General features: G+C 48.6%; 2 protein-coding genes across 2 annotated transcripts in view; one reads left to right on the forward strand and one right to left on the reverse strand.

Annotated features, from left to right (window-relative positions):
- The window catches only part of RASGRP4 (RAS guanyl releasing protein 4), a 12,827-nt gene extending 10,331 nt beyond the window's left edge, over positions 1–2,496 (reverse strand). Inside the window, 3 exon segments of the mRNA XM_024733772.1 lie at positions 1–7; positions 9–54; positions 2,374–2,496. The exon segment at positions 1–7 is cut by the window's left edge and continues 132 nt beyond it. Of these exon segments, the coding sequence (XP_024589540.1) occupies positions 1–7; positions 9–54; positions 2,374–2,396 (76 nt within the window). The 5' untranslated portion in view covers positions 2,397–2,496.
- A 6,458-nt stretch (positions 2,497–8,954) lies between these two features.
- The window catches only part of RYR1 (ryanodine receptor 1), a 118,704-nt gene continuing 113,364 nt past the window's right edge, over positions 8,955–14,294 (forward strand). Inside the window, exons 1-2 of the mRNA XM_024734132.1 lie at positions 8,955–9,002; positions 14,035–14,154. Coding sequence (XP_024589900.1) covers positions 8,955–9,002; positions 14,035–14,154 — 168 coding nt within the window. The remainder of the gene's footprint in view (positions 9,003–14,034; positions 14,155–14,294) is intronic.

The following is a 14,294-nucleotide window of genomic DNA, read 5'->3' on the forward strand; positions in this document are numbered from 1 at the left end:
TGTCGGGCCCGGCCCCGGCCCCCTGTCTTCCCCGGGCATTCCTGGTGGGACTTCCTGTGGACACATTTCCTGGGGAATCATGGGAGCCCCTTCCTTGAGGCAGACCCCCAGAATTCTTCTTGACCCCAAAGCCCCAAGGCATTCTAAAGGCAAGGTCCTAGCATTAGTCCTGACCTACCGTGGTTCCATAGGAGAAAACCCCAGGAGTAGTCCAGATCATGGGAGGCTTCTCCTACAAGAAAACTCCAAGGGTCACGCCTGTCCTGAATCAGGGGGGAAAACCCTAGGACTACCCTGAACCACCGCCCCCAGCGAATCACGGGAGAAGAGCCCCAGGACTACTAAAGACCCCCCAGGAATCATAAGAACTCTTTCCTCCAGGCATTGTCCCCCAATTCCCCTTGACTGTATGGTCCCAAGACATCATGGGAGAGGCTTCCTGTTGGCAGATGGGTTACTCCTGACCTCCCAGGGAATCATAGGAGAAGACCCCCAGAATTATTCTTATCCTCCCCAGGGGGAATCATGGGAGGTTCTGCCTTCAGGGATACTCCTCAGAATTCCCCTTTGCTTTCCAACACCTACCCCTCCTCCCCCCAGCCCTCATGAGAGAAGCAGACCCCTGAGATTCCATCTCTCCCTCCTCCCCGACCTTGACCGCCACTAAGGTGACAGACCCCTCCCCCAAGCCAGCCTTTCGGTGGGACTGGAGTCTTAGCTGCAAGCCTGGGTCCCTAGATTTGGAGCCTGGAGAGAAGATACAGGTGCAAAGTAGCCTCACCAGAGCCCTTCAGAGCTGGGTGCGGTTCCTGGGGCTGAGGCAGCTTCAAGGAAAGTTTAAAAATAACCCTCACTCTGCCCTGTGCCTCCCCAAGGCTCCTGTTCCAGTTGGGGAAAGAGGGTAATGGAGAGACAGGGATGGTAGAGGAAGGAGGGAGCAGAATCCAGGCAGAAGGCCTTGGCTTCCACAAGAGTCAGACAGAACTGGGTTGGAGAAATTTATGCTGGCTGGTGAGACTTTGTGTTAATCACATAATTTCTTTGGACCTCAGTTTCCTCATGTGAAAAATGAGGGTCGTCTTCAGACCTTCCCCAAGAATTTATTATGAACATTCAATGCCTTGCTCTTCAAAAGTGCTAACTAAGGGATTTAGTTTGCTTAGGCCCTTAAGTGGCCAGAGGTGAGAAAGTTAAATTTGAGATGCAGAGAAAGAATGTGATGGAGCAAACTAGAAGCAAGGCCTGGGGAATGGGGGTGAAACCAGAAATCGGGAGACCCCCATAACAAGGGCACTGCCATGTCCCTGGTGCATCCTAAAAGCTCCGTAATCATTTTGAATGTTGTTGAGTAACAGCTGGCATTACTGAGCACTGGATGTGTACCGGGCAGAGGGTTGAGCATCTATCTAGTTTAGGGGTTCCCAAAACATGGTCCCCAACCAATCCCAACAGCATCACCTGGGAACTTGAGAGAAATACAAATTCTTAGGCCCCACCCCAGACCTACAGAATCAGACACCTTGAAGGTGGGCCAGCAGCCTGTGTTTTAGAAGCCCTCCAGGTGGTCCTGATGTGTGCCCAAGCTTGAGAACCACAGGTCTAGACTGTACCATCGAGGACTCATGCGTCCCTCTGAGGAGGGACTATGATTATTCTATTGACAGAAGAAGAAACTGAGGCACAGAGTGGGTAAGTGACTTACCTAAGGTCACACAGCCAGAAAATGAGGCAGCCAGGTCTCCACCAGTAAACTCCTGGAGATTATAGGGAGGGGACACTTTGCCTATCAAAGACATGCTGGGGGAGGCAGAAGGAGCTGCCTAGGCTATGGACCCAGCCACCATGGCCCCTGTGAGGACAGGAAGGCAGAACCTGCTGGTATAGCCAGCTGCTAAGCCCTTACCTTCGGACTCTCTGCCCCCTGCAGCGTCTGGAGCAGCCAGGAGTTGCTTAAGACGCCGCCGGGAGCCGCCTTGCCCTGCATCACACTCCCCTCCCCTGGGGCAGGGCCCTGCGGGAGTCTGGAGTTTCCAGTTCTGGGGGCAGCCAAGAAGACCCCAGGGAGGACAGAGACACCCAGCCTACAGAATTAGGATGGGGGCGTGAAGGGCGCGGGGAGAATGGGATCAGAGCAGCTCAAATTCCAGAAGAGCAAGGATAAGACACAGACACCCAAGCAAACAGCCCCAGCCTAAGCTGGCTCTGGACTCCCTGAAGCATCTTTCCACCTGGCGCCCCCTGCTCCTGCTGCTGCCCCGAGAGTAGCCTGATACCCTATGCCCCTGGTTAGAACCTCCCCAAACTTCCCATGCAGCCCAAGCGAGACCCAGGGGCGCAGGGCGCTCCTGGTCTCTTGGAGAAGGGTCCCCTCACCTCTTGCTGTCTTTCCTGTTCATGCTTCCTTGAGGGGAAGGGGTCTTTTAAGAGTGTGGCTCAGCTCCTCCCCCCTCACCAATGCTCCAGCTTCTTAGCCCCTTGGGAGCTGGGGCCTCCTCGGTGCTTGGGAAGGAAAGAGGAACTGCCCCTCCCCACCCAGCCCCAGGCCAGGGGGAAGGAAGAGGCTGGGGAGAGACCAAAGGTCCCTCCTCCCCCCACACGGGGATCCCTTCAGGCTGAGGTTTCCGGTGCTGCGGGCCCCCACCCCCAATCACCCAGCGGGCTCTCTCTCTATCTCCCCCATCTTTCGGTCTCCAGACCCGTGATTCTCTGTTCTGTCACTGTCAAGCTTCAATAAGAGCAGTTTTTTTAAAAAAGTATGCCTAATATGACACATTTATGTAAACACACTCAAAAGAAAAGTCTATATTTCTATGAGGACATACCATGTATAATGCACAGCAGTTTGATTGGAAAGTCACAAGACATAATATTTTGTATATTTCTTATGTTTCTTTTATTTCTAGCTTAGTTTTAATAATACCATTTATACCCCAGAAAACATTTTCACTTTATTCCTTTTATTGTAAGAAAACCTTATGTAGCACCTACTGTATACCACACACTGTTCTAAGGGCTCTTACCATATTAACTCATTTAATTCTCACACAAACTTTTTTTTTTTTGGCTGTGTTGGGGTCTTAATTGCTGCGCATGGGCTGTCTCTAGTTGGTGGCAAGAGGGGGCTACTCTTCGTTGCGGGGCTCTAGAGTGCAGGCTCAGTAGTTGTGGCGCACGGGCTTATTTGCTCTGTGGCATGTGGGATCTTCCTGGATCAGGGATCGAACCTGTGTTCCCTGCATTGGCAGGCGGATTCTTAACCACTGTGCCGCCAGGGAAGTCCTCACATAATCTTAAAGACTGTTATCTTAGTATAAAAACATTGCAGATGGGAGTTAACCCTTGGGGAGTCCCCTCCCCATCCCACTGTCCCTGTTAGGCAGGGGTGACCAATATCATACATAGTTGGGTTTCATCTGATCTGTTGGCTCTGCTTTTAAGTACATGGACACATGCTCATAGAAACACAGACTTTTCTTTTGAGTGTGCATGCTTGTTTTCGCTTACCTAAATGTGTCATGCTTGACATTTTTTTTGACACATTTTTAAATTGAAGTACAAAAAAGAGTCAAATCATAAGTGTTTAGGTTGTTGAATGGTGACAAACAGAATATGCCCCTGTGACATTCACAGAAATCAAGAAATAGAACATTTCCATTCCCCATAAGCCCCCTTGTGTTCCTTCCCAGTGCTATCTCCCAAAAGTTACCAGTAACCTGATTTCTAACAGAGTAGTTTTGCCTGGTTTTGAGCTGTATATAAATGGAAACAACTATCTGGCTTCATTTTTTTTTAAATTATTTATTTATTTAGGCTGCTCCAGGTCTCAGTTGCGGTGTGCAGGATCTTTAGCGGTGGCATGCAGGATCGTTTATTGCAGTATGCGAACTCTTAATTTGCTACATGCATGTGGGATCTAGTTCCCTGACCAGGGATCGAACCCAGGCCCCCTGCACTGGAAGTGCGGAGTCTTAGCCACTGGACCACCAGGGAAGTCCCTGGCTTCTTTCATTCAACATCATGTCTTTGTGATGCTTCCATGTTATATTTAGCTGTAGCTCATTCCTTTGGTTGTTGTATAGTCTTCCATCATGTGATTAGTCCATGATTTATTGATTGATTTTCCTGTGATGGACATCTGAGTTGTTTCCAGTTTGGGGCTGCTGTGAAATGCTGCTGCTGTTATGCTAGCCCCTGACTTGCGGTGAACACTGTGGTGTGCGGTTCTGTAGGGTAGATACCCGAGAGTGGATTAATGGTCACAGTATTTAGTATGATTCTGCCAAACCTAGTGCGTGAGTCCATTCAACCAAAGCTCTTCTCTCTCCTTTGATCTCAAGAGTGCTCTCTGTGATGTGCTGTCTGTCTGACTCTCAGCCTATCTCCTCGGCACCTGCTTTGCAAGAGGTGATGTAACAGCCCTGGCTGAGACCAGCTTATAGTGGGAGAGTGTCTCCAGGCCCCCAGGACTCAGAGAAGCCTCAGAGAGGGAGACGGGCAAAGGTCCCTGGCACTGGTATAAATGTGTGCTGCCCTCATGGCCCTCGGGGATGGTTAATACCAACAATAACACCAACAACCGCAAAGGAAAAGACTGCTTAAGCAAACCACAAAAACTCATGAGGCAGAAACAGGATGCATTTGATAACATAAAATAAAGATTTCTTTTAATGAGGACACCATGGAACAAATATCAGATGACAGAGAGGAAAAACAGTATTTAAAGTGTGTAAAATCGGGACTTCCCTGGCAGTCCAGTGGTTAAGACTCCGAGCTTCCACTGCAGGGGGTGCGGGTTTGAGCCCTGGTCGGGGAACTAAGATCCTGCCTGACTCGTGGTGTGGCCAAAAAAAACAAAAAAAGAGAAAGTTTAAAATCAAGGAGAGATTAATATCTAGAATGGAAAAGGGACAGCTGCAAGTCAACAAGAGAAAAAGACAGCCGCTCTGATAGAAAAATGGGCAAAGAGGATGAGGGTGAGGAAGAGACTCCAAAACTCTCTAGACAGGCACCTGAGAAGGTGCTAGAAATTATTGGTAGGAGATCAGGGAAGTGCAAATTGAAACGACAGTGAGCCATCCTATTTGTCTGGCAAAAACTAGAAGCTGGAAAAATGCCAAGTGGAGGTTGGGGCCTTGGGGACGGAGGAGCCCTTATGTACTGATAGGGGACAGCCCTTCCTGAGGACCGCTTGGCGCTGCAGTCAAATTAAATGTGTGCGTGGAGCTGTGACCCCACGGTTAGCTCCTGGGTGTTCATACCGAGACCTTCTCCCTCAGTTCCACGTGGGGGCATATACAAGGAAGTTCACTGCAATGTTATTTTGGGGGAGGTGGGGGCAGCCTGGGTGTCACCTCCGCAGGCGGGAGAGGGAATAAACAGAAGGGGACAGTCACCAGGGAGGCCTGCAAACCCCCCGCAGCCACAGACCAGGTGTCCACAGAGCAACATGGGTAGGTCCTAAAACACATAATGATGACTGACAGAAAAAGGAAACGCTATTAATATCTTATGATGTAATGCAGAATGACACAGAATAATTTTCTGTTATACATACAACTCTGAGGGAAAACTTCATATTTAACATGCAAGTGTGCATTATATAGTGTATGACAGATAAACATATAGTTGTGTTACATAATTATATTAGCCTAAATATCTAATTATATAATTACACATTATATACTCTAATAATATGGTACAAACGTATGTGCCATTACAGTTGTATCAATAAATCAATATTTAACTATGTAACACATAGCAATCTATTATACCTTAACATTTTATGTATAATTTTATTGAACTGCAAGATATTGTTTTGTATAACTTATTAGATACCATTACATGTTAATAATTTTTCTTTTGGCCACACCGCGCGGCATGTGGGAATTTAGCTCCCCAACCAGGGATCGAACCCGTGCCCCCTGCAGTGGAAGCGTGGAATTCTAACCACTGGAGCACCAGGGAGGTCCCAATAATAATTTTAATAGATCCTTGTATCAATCCGTTACCATGTGGTAGGCGCTAATTGGTTTCCTCATGGAATCTTCTCCACAACCCCAAGAGGTTTAGGGAATATCCTAAATTAGTCTAGTTGACAGATGAGGAAACTGAGGCCTAGAGGCATGAAGCTACCTGCCTGGCAGGAGGTCCAGGTGTGTGTGGCATCCTGTGTTGGGCCTCTAGTCCCCAGAGCTGCCAGTTTTAGGGAACTACAGAGGCCCTTTGCCTCAGACCCCCAGATCCCAAGCCTCTCCCAGCACCGCCTCCCCCCAGGTGGCCAGGAACAGGAAGGAGCTGGTTGCCCCTCTCAGTGCTCCCTTACTTACAAAGACCAGGGTGCTCATCTGCATAAGGGTGGCCCAGCTAGTGGCCCTCATTGGCTCAGGCAGCCCCTGGGGAGACAGAGGATTAGAATTCTGAGGGAGTGTAGCCTGGCCCTGGTGAAGTGGCTTTTTGTTGTAACTGGGAGATTTTATGCAAATATAGAGACAGTATCGTCGAATGGTTAAGAACCTTGGCTCTGGGTTCAAATCCCTGGCTCAGCCTCTGTGTGACCTTGGGCAAGTTACTTCACCTCTCTGTCCTCAGCTTTCCTCATCTGGAAAATGAGCACCATACAAGTACTGACTTCACAAGATTACTGTGAGAACTACAGTCATCCCTCAGCATCCACAGGGGTTTGGTTCCAGGACCCCCTTGGATACCAAAATCTGTGGATGTTCAAGTCCCTTATATAAAATGGTGTAGTATTTGCATTAACCTACGCACATCCTCTGGTAAAATTTACATCATCTTTAGATTACTTATAATACCTATTACAATGTAGATGCTATGGAAATAGTTGTACACACAATGCAAATGCTATGGAAATAGTTGTGGGCCTGTGGCAAATTCAAGTTTTGCCTTTTGGAAATTTCTGGAATTAAAAAAAAAATTTGTTTTTGAGCCGCAGTTGGTTGAATCTGCAAATGGAAAACCCACAGATATCTGTGGGGGGCGGCTGTACCTCATTTATTCAGGTCGTGTCCTTAAAACCATGCGTGGCAAGGACCATACATTTTTATTTTCTCCTCTAAACAATGTAAATAATAACAGGATTGTTGTGAGAGCTAATGAGATGCAGTGAAAACGTCGTAGCCCAGAGACTGAAATGTGACAGGCACGCAAAAGACTGTAGATATTAGATACTATGCCTATTACTCCTGCCTCATAAGTTTTTGTAATAATGATGATGATGACGAAGACCATGATGACGCTAGCAACACTTACTTAACATTTTCTATGTGTAGGTAGCTTTTTAAATTATTACTAATTAATTTATTTATTTTGGGCTGCGTTGGGCCTTCGTTGCTCCACGCAGGCTTTCTCTAGTTGCGGTGAGCGGGGTCTACTCTTCGTTGCGGTGCACGGGCTTCTCATTGCGGTGGCTTCTCTTGTTGCGGAGCACGGGCTCTAGAGCGCAGGCTCAGTTGTTATGGCTCTCGGGCTTAGTTGCTCCGTGGCATGTGGAATCTTCCTGGACCAGGGATCGAACCCGTGTCCCCTGCATTGGCAGGCGGATTCTTAACCACTGCGCCACCAGGCAAGCCCTGTATACGTAGTTTTTAAATACAATTTTTAAAGGTTACTTTTCAGTTATTACAAAATATTGGCTATATTCCCCTTGTTGTATAGCATGTCCTTGAGCCTATAGTTTGTACCTCCCTAGTAGTTTGTACCTCCTAGTACCCCTAGTTTGTACCTCCCACTCCCCCTCCCCTTTATGGCTCCTTCCCGGCCGCCCCCCCGCCCCCACTGGTAACCACTAATTTGTTTTCTATTTCTGTGAATCTGCTTCTTTTCTGTTATATTCTCTAGTTTGTTGTATTTTTTAGATTCCACATGTAAGTGATATCATACAGTATTTGTCTTTCTCTGTCTGACTTATTTCATTCAGCATAATGCCCTGCAAGTCCATCCATGTTGCTGCAAAGGGCAAAATTTCGTTCTTTTTTTATGAGTAGTATTCCATTGTATATATGTACCACATCTTCTTTATACATTCATCTGCTGATGGATATTTAGGATGCTTCCATCTCTTGGCAGTTGTAAATAATGCTGCTATGAATATTGGGTGCATGTATCTATTTGAATTAGTGTTTGGGTTTTTTTTTTTTTCGGATACATACCCAGGAGTGGAATTGCTGGGTCATATGGTAGTTCTATTTTTAGTTTTTTTGAGAAACTTCCATACTGTTTTCCACAGTGGTTGCACCTGTATTGGTACAGTTTTAAGTGCTGCAAATAATCTAATTTAATCCTTGCAGCAGCCCTGTGAGGTAGGTACTATTAATATCCTCCTTACCAGTTGAGGAAACTGAGGCACAGAGAGGCGAAGTGACTTGTTCAAGGTCACACAAAGGAGTGGCAAGACAGGGATTTGGATCCAGTCTGTCTCAGAGTCCATATTTTTTTTTTTATAAAACAGAGTCCATATTTTTAATCACTGTGTATGGTGCTTTTTAAAGCCAGGAGACCTAGTGCGCATCCCTTCTCTGTTGTATGACATCAAGCAGGGGCTTCCTCATTCAGAGCCTCAGTTTGCTCTCTGTGAAACAGGAGAATGATGGCATCTTCCTTATCGCGAAGGGGGAGAGAGGGTAGCTGCCTTAAAGACACCCCCCTAAGCCCGCCCACCCCAAGCGCACCTTTGGCCAAGGTTTGGGGTTTGTAGGCGGGGCTCCGTCAAAGGGGCGTGGCCTTGGCCGTCCTGCTCCAATGGGGACCCGGGGGCGGGGACCTCCTCCCAGCTCTGTCCAGCACACGAGTCCTCCACGCAGTTCCATCTACGCCGCGGGTGCCTCTGTCGTCCCCAGAGGTCTCCGACCCCAACTCGCCCCCAGCCCACCCGTCCAGCCTTCGGCCCCCTCCTCTTAGCCACCGACCTCAGCCCCAGCACCTCTGGCCTCGACATCATGGGTGACGGAGGAGAGGGCGAGGATGAGGTCCAGTTTCTGCGGACGGTGCGTATCTCTGTGTTGGAGTCTCTGGGACTATCTCTCTGGTCTGAGTGTCTCTCTGTCTCCGATGTCTTTGTCCTGATTGCTGGTGGTCTCTGAGACTCTGGGGTCTCTCCTCTGTCCCTTTGGGTGACTGTCACTCCGTCTTTCTCCGTTTCTGTCTCTCTTAGTCTCCCCCATCTTTCTCGTCAGAGAATTAGCAGAATCTGGGACTACAGAATGGGGAGGAGGATCCTCCCTCCTCCACCCTCTCTTCTGACACTAGCGATTTGTCCCAGAGAAGGGGGCCGCTGAGAGAGCACCCCCTCCCACCACTCTGGAAGCAGGCACTTGGGGAAGGTGGTTCTAATTCCTGAGCTTAATTTAGCTGTCCCCTCCCCCACCCCCCACTTAGCCCTAATTCTCTTTTTGCTCCAGACTCTGACCTATTTAAATTCTTGGGAAGAGGGCTGTGGTGGGCTAAAGGACACAACTCCTTTGAACTCCCAGCCCTTGAGGGTCTCCTGAGGGTCCCCCTGTTTCTGGGTCTTCTTTCTTTCCCCACTTGATTTTGGAGAGGATGGTCAGATATGGCTGCTAATGGTCTCTGGGTGGTGTCTCTCCCTAGCTGTCTCTTTGGGTTGTCTGTGTCTCTGTCTCTTTCCATCTCTGTCTCCCTGTCTCTGTCTCTGGCTTTGTTCTTCGGCTTCAGGCCCTCTGTGTTTCTCACTGTGTCTTCAAGTCTGTCTCTCTCTGCATCTCTGACCCTCGGCAGGCGGGGGGCAGGGATGGGAATTGGAACAACAGGTGTCCCTCCCAGAATAGTCCACTTTTCTGGGGCCTGGGCAGGGGACAGGGAGAGGTTGGGGGGGAGGGGCTGCCCATCTCGAAGTCCTTCCTACTTTTCCCTCCCAGTGGTTCTACCGGGTGTGGGGCTGTGAATATGGGAGGGGATATTCTCTCTTCTGGGCCAGGTCTGCTGATCCTGCACTAGCCCCTCCCCACCCCCTCCAGGCCCTGGGAAATGCTGACACAGCATTCCGGCCCCAGAATAGGACCCTGGTGAGCCGGCTCTGGTTTCCTGGGAGGGAGGAATGGACAGCTGGGGCTGGTAGTGAAGGATAGGGACAGCTGGACATTCGGCCATGGGAGGAGGCCTAGCTTCACCCTAGACTCTTGCACTGGCTCCAGTCCCTTAGCAGACACCATGGGTTGGGCTCTCCCCTCCTCCCAAGCCCTAATAAGACCGTGGCCATGGCCTTGAGCCCCTGAGCAGCCACTCTACGTCAGACCCCATGCCCAGGGCCTCAGGATAATTATATCCTTGCTGCCCTATCTTCTGAGGTAGGGCCCTATCTTTATCTCCCTGGGAGTTTTGAGGGAAACCGAGGCCTGAGTGGGAGTCACTGACCAAGGTTAAGGCCAGGAAGTGTCATCTCTGGATGCCCCTGGGGGCCAGCCCTCCTGCTTTCATAAGAGGAAAACTGGGCTCAGACTTGCCTGGCTAGCCAGTGTTGGATTCTAGAGGCCTGGCCTTGACATCTCTTGGCCCCAGACTGGGTCCGTTTTCCTGAACTTTACTGAGGTTATGTGGTGGTTTTCTCAAACTTTTTGGATCTCATCCCACTGGTAAGAAATATATTTTATATTGCAACCCAGTACATGCATATATTCACATATGTTATAAAAAGTCAACTTTATTGAGCTATAATTGACATACAATAAATTGTACCCCTTTTAGGTGTTACAGTTGACAAGCTGTACACACCCATGTAACCACCATCATAATCAATAGAACATTTCCTTTAGCCCAGAAAGTTCCCTTTGGCTCTTTGCAGGAATCACCCTGCCCTTCTGCTTTATGTCACCAGAGATTCCATAAGTCACTAACTAGTGTTTCATATAAAATATATGCTCATTTGTCCTGCTTCTTTTGCACACTGTAACATTTTTGACATGAATCCATGTAGTGTGTATCAAGAATTCATTTCTTTTTGTTGCTAAGTAGTATTCCATTGTGTGAATACGCTACAATTTATCAGTTCACCTGCTGATGGACATTTGGGTTGCCTCCAATTCATGCTATTATGCTCAAATTAGGTGCATCCACACACAACTTTTTTTTTTTTTTTTTTTTTTTTTTTTGGGATACGCTACAATTTATCAGTTCACCTGCTGATGGACATTTGGGTTGCCTCCAATTCATGCTATTATGCTCAAATTAGGTGCATCCACACACAACTTTTTTTTTTTTTTTTTTTTTTTTGTGGTACGTGGGCCTCTCACTGTCGTGGCCTCTCCCGTTGAGGAGCACAGGCTCAGCGGCCATGGCTCACGGGCCCAGCCGCTCCGCGGCATGTGGGATCTTCCCGGACCGGGGCACGAACTCGTGTCCCCTGCATCGGCAGGCGGACTCTCAGCCACTGCGCCACCAGGGAAGCCACACACACAACTATTTTTAACTGAAACAAGTTTCATGAAATGTAGGTAGCCCTTAGAACACAAGGGGCATGCTGCTATTTTCTGTTCTTGCTCTACTTTTATTTCACTTTTTAAGCATGATGGGCATAGCCCCCAAGTTCATTTCATTTCCTTTTGATGGGTGGCAACATCCAGCCCTGCCCAGGCTGGGGTTCCTCAAAGCATGGCCCATGTCAAAACCTCCTGGGGGCTGGTTAATGGTCCAGATTCCCTGCTGACCCCAGATCTACTGAATCAGGCTCTTGGTGTTGAGGGGGAGACTGGGGCAGCAAGGAAGTTGCATTTTTAACCAGGCTACCCCCCTTCATTCGGATGCAGGAGAAAGTTAAGAGAATCATTGGTGTAGGGATTAGGCTCCCTGTCCCTGGTTTATATCTTGGTTTTGCCATTTGCATTCCTAACTTTGGGCAAGTGATTTTTATTTTTCTCTCTGAGCCTCAGTTTCCCAATCTGGAAAATGGGGACAAAAATATGTACCATAAGGATTCAATGGGTCCATGCAAATATCTCTCTGGGCTCGTCTCCTCCCACTTTCTCCCTTGCTCCTGATGGCAGCAGCGCCAGGCTGTCTCCCTTGCTTTTTCTGAATACCCATGGCCCCAGGCCTTTGCACAGGCAGACTCCTCTTCCGGGAACTTTCTTCCTCCAGAGATGATCGGGCCTGATTCCTTCTTGTTATTCAGACAAGGCTCAGCTCAAATGTCACCTCCTTGGAGAGGCTGTCACTTCACCCCCCTCACTGATGTCATCTCTACCCCAAACTCTTACATCACCCTGGGTTATTTTTTCCATAACACTTATCACTGAAATTAACATTATAAATTGATTCACCTGTTCATTGCATTTCCCCCCACAAGGATGTCAGCTCCACAAGGACAGGGAATTTGTCTGCTTTATTCGCTGCTCTACATCCAGTGCCTAGATCAGTGCCTGGCACATAGCAGATGCTTAATCAGTGTCTATGAGATGAATGTAAAGCCCTGAGCATGAGGTGTAGCTGAGAGTATGTACTTAATAAATGCAAGCTGTATGATCCCTGTGAATACACGGCATATGCCAAGATGTCGGGGTTGGGGGTAATAGGACAGAGCAGTCCTGGGGCCTCCGGCCGACAGGATGAATCTCTCTCCCTCCTCCCAGGCTGACAGAAAGAATGAGGGCTGCCTGTGTGGGGTGAAGCCCAGGATTTGCTGGAAGGGCTGGAGTCTGTGTGACTTCAGGCAGAACGCCTAGCCTCCTTGAACCTGTTTCCTTTGCTGTAAAATGGAATAATCACTGTCTTAATTGTGGTTAATCACTGCAGTCTCCATCTATTTTTTTTTCCCATCAATTTTGATTGAAACCTCTATCAGTAAAAATGTGGAGCAAGCCCCCACATACATTTATATTAGTTATGAATGTAATATGGGCTATTCTACTAACATATCAAGAGGTGGTCTAGCGTTCTAAAAGTGGCATATTGGGACTTCCCTGGTGGTCCAGTGTTTAAGACTCCACACTTCCACTGCAGGGGGTGTGGGCTCGATCCCTGGTCGGGAAACTAAGACCCTGCAAGGGAAACTAAGATCCCACAAGCTCTGCCAGCTGTGTGACCTCAGGCAAATCACTTCACCTCTCTAGGCCTCTGTTTCCACAGGTTCACATACTAGGACTTACCTCAGAAGGTTGTTTATTTTACTTAAAATTTTAATTTATACCCTCGAGATTATTTCAAACTTAGAGAAAAGTTGCAAGGTTAGCTCAGAGAACTCCCATGTGGCCTTCAGTCATTTCCCCCAAATGTTAGGATGTAGCATGTCTGCTTTATCATTCCCTCCATCTCTCCCTCCCTCTCTCTCCCTATTTTTTTCCTAAGCTGTTTGAGAGTTAGCTGTGGACATGATACCCTTAACCCCTAAATCCTTCAGTGTCTGTTTCCTAAAAAAACAAGGGATGTCTCTCAGAAAACCACAGCACAGTTATCAAAATCGGGAGATTTCGTATGGCTATGATACCATCATCTAATTCAGTCTGTTTCACCTTTCACCACTTGTCTCTATACCATCTTTTATGGCATTTCCCCTCCATCCAGGATCCGGTCCAGACTCTGGCACTGCATTCAGGAGTCATTAGATAGCACTCCTTAAATGAGAGCTACTATTAAAATAACACACAAAAGAAGAATTAGATAAGGCTGAACTTAAAAGCCATTTAACTTGAGGCGCTCATATCTTCCACCCTCCAGTGACTCACCTTGTGGACCCCCACCTGGGAGTCCTCTGGAGTCAGTTGGACGGGGGTTCAGATCCCAGCTGCTTCTCTTATCAGCCGTGTGGCCTTGGACAAGCCATGTCCCCTCATTGAGCCTCAGTTTCCCCATTTTAACGTGGGGATGCCACTGGCTTGGATCTCATGGGGATGTTAGAAGCATGTACAGTGCTCAACACGGGCCCCTACTTGATAAATGGCGAGGGTGGCTATTATTAGTCACATCTTTTTCACGAGGAGAAAGGGCCAGGTGGGCGGCCCACGGTACAGTGTCTGCGGGATGCGGGTGGGATGCGGGCGCCCACCCTGACCCTCTGCCCGTCCCCAGGACGACGAGATGGTCCTGCAGTGCAGCGCCATGGTGCTCAAGGAGCAGCTCAAGCTCTGCCTGGCCGCCGAGGGCTTCGGCAACCGCCTCTGCTTCCTGGAGCCCACCAGCAACGCCCAGGTCTGTGCAGGATGGAAGGAAGAGGGGGCCTGAGGGGCAGAGAGCCTGGGGCCCAAAGAAGAGGGGTCTGGGAGTCTGGAGAGGGGATGCTGACAGGAGGGGGAATAGGGAGGGGGGCTAAGGGGGAGAGGGGGCTGGAG

Source organism: Neophocaena asiaeorientalis, unplaced genomic scaffold (assembly GCF_003031525.2).
Source record: "Neophocaena asiaeorientalis asiaeorientalis breed wild unplaced genomic scaffold, Neophocaena_asiaeorientalis_V1.1 scaffold280, whole genome shotgun sequence".
In the NCBI taxonomy this organism is placed as follows: domain Eukaryota; kingdom Metazoa; phylum Chordata; class Mammalia; order Artiodactyla; family Phocoenidae; genus Neophocaena; species Neophocaena asiaeorientalis.